The sequence below is a fragment of the Raphanus sativus genome, chromosome 5, assembly GCF_000801105.2.
Source record: "Raphanus sativus cultivar WK10039 chromosome 5, ASM80110v3, whole genome shotgun sequence".
NCBI lineage: Eukaryota > Viridiplantae > Streptophyta > Magnoliopsida > Brassicales > Brassicaceae > Raphanus > Raphanus sativus.
Genome location: NC_079515.1, coordinates 26,289,672 through 26,302,767, shown reverse-complemented (window position 1 = coordinate 26,302,767; position 13,096 = coordinate 26,289,672). Strand labels below are relative to the sequence as shown.

Sequence of the window (13,096 nt, the reverse complement as noted above, 5' to 3'; positions counted from 1 at the left end):
CAGATATTATCCAAAATCCAAAATTCCAAAGAATAAAATTATTATGTTAAGTTCACATTGGTTGGTGTTTTTTATCGGATTGGATCAAATTGGATTTTTAGGTTGAGTTTTTTCTGCTCAACCCCAATTAAATATAGAACTCACAATATTATTTTAAATATACAGATAACAAAACAAAACAAAACAAATTGTTGAGAATGATTTATTATTTAAAATTAACCAAAAAATGTAGTATTTAACATATTTGTCTAGTTTTGAACCGGATTATCCATCACTGATGTAATACAGCTCCCATTATTAGAATGCAATGTGGTGTACGAGACTAGTGACAAAGCAAATTACTTTATGCATTCTTTATATAATTTAGAATTCCTACAAAGAAAAGATTAGGCCCATGTCTTGCTACACATACCACATATCTACATACCAACTTCTCCGTCATGTGACACAGAACAAAAAGCCTGAAAAGTAAAATATAATAATACATAGAATCTGATCTTACAGGAGACAAAGACATTACGATGGGGTTATACATGCCAATAACTTATCACAGACTTCACGTACGTCTTGAGAAGGATCTGACAAAGATGCTTTAGACAAAACTGATCTTGCTTCCATTAATCCTTCTGATATGCGTTCCAGTATCACGTCTTCACTCGCCATGAGTGATGCCATCAGTTTTGCGCCAGCCAGCTTCTCCTAACACAAACAAATATCATGATCATGAGTCTAATGTGACTAGTTTCATACGGAACAAAAACGACAAACCATCACGTTATTTCTGTGAGTTGTCTTCGGGGTACCTTTTCGGATCCTTGTTCAAGAAATCTCAAAGCAAGTTTCAGTAGATCAGATGCAAAAGGGAGTACTGTGGACTTTAGATGGTACATGGCTGAGAATAGGACCTGGATACAGGCTGCTCGGACCTCAGGCGCAGATATGAACTGCATCAGATTCAGGAGTTTTACTCAAAACTAAAACAGATTTTAACTAAATCAGAAATGAGCGTAAGCAGTCTAAAGTAAGTAACCTCCAGGGAATGAACAAGAGGTGGAAGAGCTTTTCGAGCAAAAGCCTTCTTTGCAGACTCGGGGATTTTTTGACAGGCACTGATAAGAACGTTTGCCATGCATATACGAAATGGAATAGGAAATGACTTTTCACGAATTGAATGTTCTGTCTCCGGCATAAACGAGCAGTCACTTCTGTCTTCAATTAAACAATGGATCGTGTAATCTACGACAAAATCACTTGATGAGCCTACGGAACCAGGAAGGAGTTTATATGCAAGTCTGGTGAAAATATTAACAGCATCACAGACTAAGTACTAACCAGATGTGCCCTTTCCTGTTGTTCGTAATTTTTCTCCTTTCGGTGTTTTTGAAGATTCAGGAGATTGTAGTTCAGCACATATCATCAATGCTAGACAATCTATGCACCCGTGTTGTACTTTACAAACTGCACCGATAAATAGTAGCCATGGAGTGAGAAAGAGAAACTGAAGAAAAAGTAACCGAAGTCGAGTAAAAAGTGTCTACTTTCTTCCTCATCAGAAGGCCATAACAAAATCTTTTCCAGGACTTTCCTAATCTTAGGTGTCACACTATGAGAGAGAGACTCCCATCCCCGAACCTGCTAGCGATGTAAACTATGTAAGGTACGGTATATAATTATCAATAACGCATCAAACAAGTGAGAAGAGGGATCACAGCAAAGACAGATACAGAAAGAATGAAAATATTACCAAAAGGGATGTGCATATAGAAAATAGGCAAGCTTTAATCTTGAGGTTGTCTTGCAACTCTGTCGCTTTTTCAAGTTGCCAAAAAACAGTAGGAAATAACACCTGTTGAATAAAAGCTCCAGCATATTACAACTTTTGACAATGAAGAGTAAGCTAAACTGTTGTTTAGTTAAAACTGATGCAGCAAGCCTTCTTACTAACAGAAACTATTTACCTTCTCATATGTCATAAAGAACTATTTACCTTCTCATATGTCATAAAGAAGAGACTAGATAGAAAAAAGTTCTATAGTCACAGTGAATTTGAGAAGAAACTTACTAATGAACATCTACTCTTGTTTATTTGGTTATATATATTGACCTTTGTTGTTTCACATGACTTATGTTGATTGAAGTGAAATAAAACAAAGGCTAACGCCATACTGAAATATTTTCAAAAGATTGACCAACAATACAAAGTCGAAGAAGGAAATAAGTTAACACCTGGGTGTGAATACGTCCACATAGCTCGGCAGCGAGTTTCCGAACTTCTTCAAACTCGAACTTAGAAAATGCCCTGAATTACGAGAGTTCGTGTGCTAGATATCAGATGGAAATAAACTGAGTGGTGTTGTATGATGACAATTTTGGAGTAAAATTACCTTTCCAAAAGGAAGGCAGCGATGCATTGACAATCCTTAAAATTGATGTCTCGATACTCTGGTAAATACAATACGCAAAACTAATAAAGTTGGTGAATTATGTCTAAGATTGCCTCTCAGGACCATGTCGCAAATCAAAATTTTATCCAAAGAAAGCTAAAGCATTAATTTTAATTGACGATAAAGGGTCAAATCACCTAACGACAGACATACACACTTCTATTATCAGGAAAAGGAAATCAAATGCATAAGGATACATACCATTCACATAGTCTCCTCTAAGGAATCTACCATATATTGTAGATGAATCAATATCATCAAACACTCTTTGGGGAAGTAGCCTTAATATAAGCAAGGGGCAGAGGTGGTCAAATAGAGATTTCCCAACATTAGTTTTGTCAACTGAACTTTTAGATATGATTATGGAGCTTCCATCCATCCTACAATAGAAATGACATTATTGGTGATCAATATTCAATAGTCTGTATCTTTTGGAAGATATTATAAGTTTTTAATACCATAGAAATCACATCAATTGTGAGTATATAGCTGTATTTTGATTTGGTGCTACAATTTAACAGAAAGTTTACTTACTTGTCTTGCTCCTTTATATGTGATAGTAAATGCAGAAGGACCATGTCCGATGCATCTGCCAAATATTCACTGATGCAACTAAGAAACCTAACCATGATGGCATTGGATGGCTCCAAAAACATCTTATCAAGCAAAGGTCCAATTAGTGAGCCCCAATTTTGGACCTGTACGAAAATCAAAATTCAATTAATAGGCAGACAAATATTCTAACTGCCTAATTATAGCTGGCACAAGTTTAGGTCATCACAACAATTCCTATGGGAAGAGTTGCAAAACCCAAACACAAGAATTAGATAATTAAAAGATAACATGACTTGGAAGAGGAAAAAGAGACAACCATGCCTTTAAACGTTTGTATTGAGGGTTCAGAGTTAAAAATCCAGTTTAGATCTTTCATTTGGTAGTGCTACAAATAGTTCGTGACTGGTACTATAAAATAGCAAACATGACATATTGTTGTACTTACACTTCTAGCCCACTCTGGGATCAACTTTAGCACTCGATCGCTGTCAAAAGTCGAACCTACAACAGTACAAGAAGATGATGAGAACGCAGTCGCAGAGGAAAACTTAATGGATAATGTCATCAGTAATTCAGCATCAAACAAGTACATGTTTTTTTCGTTCATGTTTCACATTCCAGTAACTTTATCTCTTATCCATCTTACACTTCAATTTTTCAAATATTTTTCTATACAATACTTTGGGATTGTGCCTCTATAAGACAAATGTTCAATACAAGACGGAAAACAGTGAAATGAAGTATTATCAAAGTTATGTCGAGTATGCCTACGGTAATCAGATAGAAACTGAATACCTTCAGCGGGATGTCCAGGACTTTCTGAATTGTCCAAAGCTTGAGTATTACTAGATAAAGAAGAGTGAAGATCAGAAGCAGAAAGTTCTTTATAATAATAATAGAAAACCAAATCCGGCAGGAAAGTCAAATATCACGTATGCAGAATTTGTAAGTTTACTATTACGAACTTGACCTAGGAACAATGTGTATTTCTTACTTGGGGTAAATGAGAATAAACAAACAACTATGCATTCATGCATACAAGGGGGAAAAGGAGAAAGAGAGAAAACACCTACCTAAGACAGGTCAGCAACATACATACAACATCTGAATCCTCCTTGTGATGTTTAAGGACCCCAAGCAAAGTTTCGGTAGCGGACGATTGTACGCTTCCATTGGTTGAATAAACTAGTGTTACCAACTCTGGTAGCACAAACGATGGCTCTGGAAGAAAAAAAAACATGCAGTTGATGGCTTGATTCTATGACAAAACTGGACAAAATATGTACTATCATATGAAGGATAGGTGCTATCTCGAATTCTAGATATGGAATAACAAGTCTTGGACCATATAAATTTGGGTCTCAACCTCTTCCTTATAACAAAACACTGGTCTATTTTCAGTAAACTAAATGAATTTTATTCAATAAAGTGAAGAGAGACTAGATCTAGAGGTCATAGGAGGCATAAGATTGTCAATACCAGAATTGATAACGACCAAATAAAAGATTTACAAAAGACGTGTACAAAGGTAAAACGAAGACCAACCAATTGATTTTAGCAACTCTGAAGTTTGTTTACGGATATAAGTTTCCTCGTCTCCAAGGCCCTTTAACAAGCAGTCTGCAATCTCTTTCCTAAAATAGGTGCAGAAAATGAGTTCTTATTTCCGAGGGCATGAGAATGCAAATAAAATCAAGGAACTAAAGAAGATGCAGAAAAGATAGAAAAAGTAAATTCAGAAAGAGAAAAAAAAGATAAGTGAATCCTACCAGGGAATATGAGAAGGAAATGAATCTTTTGACATAAGTACTACTTCGGATATCACATCCATAGAATTCAGTCTCTGCACAGTAGTTCCAGAAACAAGGCGTTGTAGAACTTCACTGAGACAGCTATTATCTGCATTTCTGGAGAATGTTTCTTTAAGTCAGAAGACAAACTTGGGAACCGTGACTGACTGGTAACTAGAAAGCTACTTTATGATTTCGACACTAACGGGAAAGTAGGAATAGGCATACTTGGAGCAGTAGTCTGCCAGGAGGACACTAACAGCTTTGGCGGCGCCATCCCTCTCGTCAAGAAGGTGAAGCAAGGATGGTATCACAACGTCCAGGCACATTGTATCAGAGAAGCTGTCTCCGGACTGAGATTGTAGCTTAGAGATGACTTCTTTAAATATAGCAACAACGCCTTCTGATATCTCCTCATTGTTACTACGAAGCTTCAAAAGCAAACGAGGAATCTAAGTACTAAGATGATCTCAGGGGTATATATATTATTCGTCAAGTTATCAGGATATGGTATAATCATAGCCGTAATCGAGCAGAACCAAAATTATGAGTTATCATAATGAGTAGAAAGTAAGAAAAGCCTAAGAACAAAATTCTAGCGTGTCTCACTCCCTACTAATAAAAATGGAAAATATACCTGATGTAGAAGACAAGGTACAAGCTTCATTCCAAACTCTGATATTATGCTATCGAACTTTTTCCCCTCAAAGCGCCCCAACAGAAGGCATAAACAATTTAGGAAAAACTTCTGTGTCTCTATACCACCAGTCTTGGTGTCAGAACCCTGAGGATAACTTTCTGAATAATACTGCATCGTTTAATAATTATTAGCTTCCTGATGACACAATCAATTTGGAAAAACACTGATAAAAGAAAGAGTAGAAAGCTAGAGAACCATTAAAACCAGTACAACCCCAATCAAATTGGAGAACACTAACCAGAAGTAAAACAGAAAGGTAGTAAAGTAACCTTTTACCAATATAGCTTATACATATTTCCAGTATAACTAAAAGACTTCGGAGAAAATAAATGATAGGGTCTATCATAATCCCACCCACGTACCAAACATATTTCATTAATTTTCAAGCAGACTCTACTTGTATATTCTACTTGAACATTTCTATCTTCTTAATAAAGAATAAAAACTGGTATATCTGTCTACTCCTAGAGAAAAACGGGTCAGAGAACTTGAGTATATGCAGCAAATCAGATACGGATACAATAGAAGGCCATTGCTAATTGGCAGTATAATGTTACAGTATGAAATAATTTATCCCTATCACAAAATTTTGAAACGAAGAAGATTTTCGATTATGTCTAACCTTAATACCAGACAAATACTGCTCCAACAATTCCTTGCTAGTCTTTGAGAACTTCTGATCTTCCATGTGGAGCAAGACACTGTAATGCTTCCAACAAGAAGAGAGCAGTAGAGCTCCACCTGTAGATACCTCCGTTACTGAATTCCAGATATGAAACAAACAAAAGAATGTTAAGTAAGGATCAGAAACAGAATTGGGAAAGAACAATGACAGGCTGCATTAGTCAGAGACCTGCCTCCTCTTGAGAGCCACCATGATGTTCTTTTAACTCCTCTAACCATTTCAGCACTTTGTTCAACCCCTTAGCATGCAGTAGTCGAGTTTTCCTATTCCACTGGAAGGAAGGAATTTTTTTTTTGTCAATATTTCTCGACACAAATAGTGGATAACTTTCAAAATTTAAAAACACAGATCAAGCATCTTCCAATGAATCGGTGAACATACAGCAAAGAGACACTGTACAAGGCGCATCAGCTCCTCCAGGTGGTTCCACAGTATACACTTTGTCTCACTGGTTGCGTCTTCAGGTCGAGAAATCTGCTTTATTTTCTTCTCACTAATACTAGGTATCAAGGCAACCGGTTGATGAGACCCCGTAATAGTAGTCGATGGCTTCGCTCTATTTGCAGAAGCATCATTACTCTTCGCTAAGGCTCCAGTAATTGACAGCAAGCAATCAGCAGCAGAAACAGAAAGACGAGATGGCACCTCATATCCATCCTGCAAAATGCTAAACAAAATAACAGATCAGGACTAGGTGGACAATGACTATGCTTAGTAACTTGCTCCAAATAAGGACGTTAATAAGTTGAAATAAATAACCAAAACACAGAACAGGAGGTGATTTTTATATCCACCACAAAAGAAGTTGTATACCTTCCTTTGCGTACAATCATCACCAAGTGAGGCACACAAGACGAAACAATCTCCACAAACATCGAATGTTTCTCCTTCATTCCTGTCAGCAAAACAAAATAACATAACCATAAAATCAAGTGAGCTACCGGCATTGAATTACATAGTAAAAAAAAAATTAACTGCAATGCTCACCGTTCCAAAAACCTTGATCCCGAGTATCCTCAGACTCCACAAGACTTCGGATAAGCAAACACCAACCAAGCGCTAAAAACCTGTCCTCGTTCCTCGAGATGATTCCAGAAAGATTTCTCGAGACGCCTTGAAAGAGAGCCTCATCTTGAAACAGCCAGTTTAGAAGAATCATAGCTGGATTACTGTGTTTACCATCCTTAAACCTTAACGTCTAAAACAAACACAAAAAGCATAAAAAAAAAATCAACTCTCCAACAATCAAGCAGGGGTTTTCTCACTAGGGTTTAAGATATTTTACATGTTCGATGATTGGTACAAGAAGCTCATCAATTGATTCGTCTCTCTCAGCAGCGTCTTTAACGGACTTGTGCAAAAACCACAGTGCCTCATCGACGGAGCCTAACACAGACAGATTACAAAGCTATCAGATAAACGAGAAGCAAACGTATATATATATATATATATATATATATGTATAAAAAGCGAAACGAAATCGGAAAACACTAACCTGAAGAGCTCTTTTGAGAATCGAGAGAGAGACGGGAAATAGAGTCGCGTAGCTTTTTAGGGCGAGCGGAGAGAAGCGTACTCATGAACCTACCCACAGTGACGGAGACCAAAGACTCCGGCTCTGATCTTCGTATCAGTTCCTCTTCCGATTTCTTCATCGTCACTAGAGTACAGCTAGTGGATAATCGGCGATTCCGATTTGGTTATTCCGTCCAATTTGAATCACTATCGCGGAGACGACGAAGATTGAGCTCTGCATATTCCCCGCTATATGATAAAACGACGTCGTTGGTTGGTTTTCAGAGTAACGGTGTCGTTTATGTTTGCTTGAAACGACTTCGTACTAACGTAGAGGTTAGGACGGAACTTTTTGAGTCGCGGATACAACAAGTATACAACCACTTGTTGGCATTTAAACTAAACGACGACGTTTTCAAAGACCTAAATATGTTGGCATGCACCTGATTCCTCCTGTCCCGATTATAAGCATATGTTTATCTATCTTATTAAAGCTGAAGTACAATTTCGGTGTGTTTGGATACTTGGATAAAAGTTTAAAAAGGAGGTTTGTTTGGAAACACGGATAACAATATTAAATGACAATTGTTTGGAAAAAAGAATAGCAGTATATTTACTTCCTTTTATTTACACATTTAGTCATTGCATTTATAAAAAACTTAGGTATTTCCTTTTTGTAATTTTTTTTATTTACAAATTTTACCACTACATTTAAAATCAATTGAAAATCTATACTATTAAAGCAGGATCCTATTGATTTTTTTACTAAAAATACCCCTTTCTTTAATAACATTGCATTTTTCATTAAGGGCAATCAAGTAATATTAATAACAAATCTATAGTAGGTCATTTTTTTAAATCCAGCCCATTGCCTACATCATTTTTTTGGGCCATTTGGGCCGATTAACAAATCAGATTCAATTTTTATTTTTTTTCGGATTGGGTTCGAGTCGGATCTTTCCAGGTCCGGGTGGGTTCGGTTCTCATGCATAAGAACCTGAAAAATAACCAAATAACTAAAATATCTAAAACGGGTTCGGTTATTTATACTCAGAGTAACCAAAGTATCCGATTCAGTTCAATTTTTTGTATCCAAATTACTCAAAAATAACCAAAAGTAACCAAAAATATTCATTCTATACAGTTTTTTTGGATAAACTTTTATCCAAACTATCATATTTTATCCAAAAATACTCAAAAGTACTAAAAATGACTACTATAGTTAACTTATGATATTAATTTAAAATAATTATAAATATAATTATAACATATATTTTTAGATATATATTCACATTTCGGGTATTTTCGGGTACTCATTTGATTTTCGGTTCGGATCGGGTTCGGATCGGTTCTTCGGATATAGCAATTTAGAATTCATTCGGATATTTACCCCGGGTCTGATCGGGTTCGGGACCCTGATTTTTGGGTTGGTTTTGGGTTGGTTCTTCGGGTCCGGATATTATGATCAGGCCTATACTCATTTAAAATGAAACACGATAAAGAAATATAAAAAGCTTAAGTCTTTTATAAAAAAAAACAAATATATGAAAATATGACATTTATTAAATATTTGTCAATTTAAAAAAAAATAAAAGAAAATAAACCCGCGCTTTAAAAGCGCGGGTCAAAATCTAGTTTTTATTATAAGATATGTTTGTTTTTAGGCCTCGGCATTTGAATCTTCGGATTGGGTCATAAGAGCATCATTAACGCAAACGCTTAATGAGTTGTTTAGTGATTTTTGGAATTAAAAAAAAAAGAAAAATGCATTATTTACTGAGAATGCGCTGCTTAATTAAGCAACAGAAGCAACATAATTTATTGGACACGTGTTGTGTTCTCATCACTCGGCGGTGAAACCGTCTTCGTCTTTCCTCGTCTCTCTCTCCTCGACGACTCTGCGATGAAGCTCTCGGCGTCTGTTGTTGTCGATCCTCCATCTCTTTCCTCGACATCTCCATGATCAATCGACAATGATCTCTCCTTTGTCTCTCTCTCTATTTCTCCTCGACGCAATGAATCTCTCTGTGTGGATCCTCCATCTCTCTCTCGACGCTTCACCGCGATGAGAGAAAGAGATTGCGAATCCGATCTCGTCACGGCGGAGACTCGCGGTGGTGGTGGTTGCTGTCCGCTGATGGATCTGATGCGCTCGGAGCCGATGCAGCTCGTTCAGGTCATTGTTCCTATGGAATCTGCTCATCTTACCGTCTCTTATCTCGGCAATCTCGGCCTCGTCAAGTTCAAAGACGTACGCTTACTTTCTCTCTCTCTTTTTGATCATCTCTTTACAACTGTATGTATACGCTTGTCTGTTTGTCTTAAGATGTTCGTTGAGCTTTGATCTTCCGAAGATTACGATCCGACTGTGGATTCATCTTTGTTTTTGATGTTAATCACAGCTGAATTCTGAGAATAGCCCATTTCAACGGACTTATGCTGCTCAGGTAACTTTATATAAGTGTAATGTATTGTGGAAGAAAGTGTGTGTGGATATCTTTTGCTCCCATTTGTTGATATTATGTTATATGAAGATCAATGTGGAGAGCTGGAAGCTGAACTTGTCGAAATCAATGCTAATAATGACAAGCTGCAGCGCTCTTACAATGAACTTGTTGAGTACAAGCTCGTTCTTCAAAAGGTATAATATCATGGGGTGTTTGTAAATGATTACACTGAGTCCGGATTTGGTTTGTAACTAATTACACCAGCTTTTTGGTTCTGTATATATATTTATTTACCTGAGAAGAAAAGTAGATACTACGGCTACCGCACTATAGATGATCTTTGGTTTTAGTGAATGTAAAGGGATTTCTATAGTGGGAAATGTATATTTACAATGTTGTTGTGGTTAAGGCGTTGGATGTGAATGTTTTTCTAGGCTGGTGAATTTTTTGCGTCAGCCCATAGAAGTGCTACTGCTCAACAGAGTGAGATAGAATCACAGCAAATGGGTGAAGACGTCCTGGAGACTCCTTTGTTGCAGGAAGTACGAAAGCTATGACTGTTCTACTTCTTTAACATGAACATGTACTCAGTCGCAATCATATATTTTTTATTTTTTTTAAGCACCCCAAAATAAACAACTACCATTGGAAGATATTTAATTAGAGGTTGCTTAAGATATTGTTTAACACTTATTTATTGTTAAAAATTGATTAAGCATCCCCATTAGAGTTGTTGGGTTAATGATGCTCTAACCAGTTATTTTTGGGTCTGGATTCTTCGGTTCCTAGACATTTAGATCTATTAAATACTTGAAAACCTTTTGTTCTGGTTCAGGTTAGTTTTTTTGGGTCCGGACCGATTCAGTTCTACAATTAAAATACATGAATTTTCGAATCTAAATCGGATTTGGATATTTAGCATCTTAAAAGAATACGAAATACAAAATTCCTTCAAATTTAGTCAAAACATGTTATATGTATTTAAAAGTTTTGAAATAATTTAAAATAAACTATTAATAATTGAAAACATATATTTTTAACTCTAAATTTTATAGCTTCGTATTACTTAAAGAATATTCCAAAAATAATAACCAAGATTATTAATAAACAATATTTCAACTAAATAATATATATAAATAGGACAAAAAGTTATAGTTTTTTTTTAATATATGTTTTTAAGCTTATTTTTATTGGGTCGAGTCTATTTGAATCGATCTTTTCGAGTTTAAATCTATTCGGTCTATTTCTTTTGTTCAATTTTTTCGGATATAAAAGTTTTGGACCTAATAAATATTTGTAAATTTTGATTTGATTTCGGATTAATTATTGTTTGGATTGATTTCGGTTCGAGTTTTTTTTGTTGATTGGGTTTAAAAAAAAATATAAAACAGGCCGTTAAAGGATTCATCAAGAGAGAGAGGCCCATATGAAGAAAAACGGTTATATATATTCATCACAAGGCGTGAAGAGAAACGGTTGGTGACGAAAATAAATAAAAAAAAGGCGTGAAGAGAAACAGAGAATCTCTCTCCCTCCGCCCTAATTTTCCTCAAAAGCAAAACCTATCCTTTTAGATAACAAATCGACAGAGATGGATTCCGTATTTAGATCGGCGAGGGAGAAGCTCGAAAAAGAACACAGAGAGAGCAGGGAAACTGGGAAGCTGAAACTCGAACGAGAGAAGAAAGACAAGGAGGCTGCTGAAAGGCAACGCCAAGCCGTCGAAGCTTCTCAAAGAGCCAGAAGGCTTGAAGCCATTGAATCCCAGATGATGAAGGTACGTAATCATTCTTACGCTGCTCCTCTAATCGTTGTGGTTTTCCTGGATCTCTCTCAATTTATATTTAGAAATTCAATTTTATTAGAAACCCCAAATTAATGAGGATCATAATATTTCCTCTCACTACATGGTTTAGGTTGAGGATAACCTTCGTGAAGAAAAAGAAGATGTCATAGCTAGAAGAGGTGGAGATTGTATTATACAAGCCATACCTCCATGGATGAAGACGAATATGCCGCAAAGGATAGCAAAAGAGAAATATGAGGATGTTTTTGAATGGGATGATGCAGAAGGTGCTGAGTGGGAAGTAGGAGACGCTCCTGGTACAGGTCTGTCTCTTTTGCAGTTTACTTTTACTCCCAATTCGCCTAATTAGTTTTTGTCATTATGCAACAACAGCAACTCATTAGTACAAGGACCTTGCTTAGCTTTGTAACTTTGTTTTTGTTTCGACTAGATAACCGTAGTAGAGCTTTTGCATTTGCTCAGAAAAGTCAGATTTCTTTGATTGTGTAGAGCTTCAACACAACATGAAGTTAAAGAAAGAGTTTAATATAAAAAATGATTATATGTTTGATGATTAGCTTGGTTACTTTTCATTTTTCTTTATTTGCAGGAAGCTGTCAAAGGTTTACTTGGAATGTGAGAGCACAAGAAGAAGAGAAGAATAAAACAACGGCTGCTGGGAAGAATACTGAAGGCAAATAGATTAATCATTGATCATATAGAATGATGATGATGTGGTTTCAGTGCGGATTAAGTTATGGTTATGTCAAGTGTGCTTCACTTCTAAATTGTTTGGTCTCTGTGTCTTTCCATCGTGTTTATGCAGCAAGACTCGTCTTTTATAAGATAAATAATTTTCAACGTAATCTAAACCTATTTTATCAATAGTTTGTACGTTTTTTTGTATTTATACTTTTCGAAGCTGACAAAAGGTTGGACGAGATTTTATTTACCAAGAAAAAGATAACCAGAGACATGTAGTTGGTCCTCTTTTTGCTACTGCTCTTCCTGAGATCATGGAACAGAGACATCGAGTCATCGACATGATTCTAGTTAGCTTTGTTCTACCTTGTTTTTGTCTCTTGTTCTCACCTTGTTTTTGTCTCTCGCCTCTTGGGCATTGACAAAATCTTAGAGGAGTAATACGAGGGAGGATATCATCATAATGTTGAGG

General features: G+C 36.2%; 3 protein-coding genes across 5 annotated transcripts; 2 read left to right on the top strand and 1 right to left on the bottom strand.

Annotated features, from left to right (window-relative positions):
• Positions 1-326: 326 nt before the first annotated feature.
• Positions 327-7,998, bottom strand: LOC108805340 (uncharacterized). 2 transcript variants are annotated; one of them, XM_018577356.2, is made up of 24 exons: positions 7,670-7,998; positions 7,460-7,560; positions 7,162-7,372; positions 6,988-7,069; positions 6,556-6,841; positions 6,343-6,445; positions 6,112-6,248; positions 5,427-5,597; positions 5,018-5,220; positions 4,769-4,906; positions 4,545-4,633; positions 4,073-4,220; positions 3,795-3,844; positions 3,445-3,500; positions 2,979-3,142; positions 2,646-2,824; positions 2,385-2,442; positions 2,227-2,299; positions 1,745-1,846; positions 1,539-1,632; positions 1,333-1,458; positions 1,031-1,260; positions 804-944; positions 327-699 (listed from the first exon to the last, which is right to left on the bottom strand). In XM_018577356.2, exons 1-24 carry the CDS (start codon positions 7,827-7,829, stop codon positions 517-519), a joined length of 3,285 nt encoding a protein of 1,094 aa, XP_018432858.1. In that variant the 5' UTR covers positions 7,830-7,998; the 3' UTR covers positions 327-516. The 2 variants fall into 2 exon arrangements, with proteins under 2 accessions (XP_018432858.1, XP_018432860.1); XM_018577358.2 differs by having other exon boundaries at positions 1,031-1,236; positions 7,670-7,996.
• A 1,488-nt stretch (positions 7,999-9,486) lies between these two features.
• Positions 9,487-10,896, top strand: LOC130512367 (V-type proton ATPase subunit a3-like). 2 transcript variants are annotated; one of them, XM_057010282.1, is made up of 4 exons: positions 9,492-9,940; positions 10,092-10,136; positions 10,224-10,330; positions 10,571-10,896. In XM_057010282.1, the coding sequence occupies exons 1-4, from the start codon at positions 9,755-9,757 to the stop codon at positions 10,626-10,628; spliced, it is 396 nt and encodes a 131-aa protein (XP_056866262.1). In that variant the 5' UTR covers positions 9,492-9,754; the 3' UTR covers positions 10,629-10,896. The 2 variants fall into 2 exon arrangements, with proteins under 2 accessions (XP_056866261.1, XP_056866262.1); XM_057010281.1 differs by having other exon boundaries at positions 9,487-9,940; positions 10,092-10,330.
• A 702-nt stretch (positions 10,897-11,598) lies between these two features.
• LOC108857229 (uncharacterized) lies at positions 11,599-12,788 on the top strand. Its single transcript, XM_018631186.2, has 3 exons — positions 11,599-11,913; positions 12,053-12,245; positions 12,533-12,788. Exons 1-3 carry the CDS (start codon positions 11,728-11,730, stop codon positions 12,622-12,624), a joined length of 471 nt encoding a protein of 156 aa, XP_018486688.1. The 5' UTR covers positions 11,599-11,727; the 3' UTR covers positions 12,625-12,788.
• Positions 12,789-13,096: the final 308 nt, after the last annotated feature.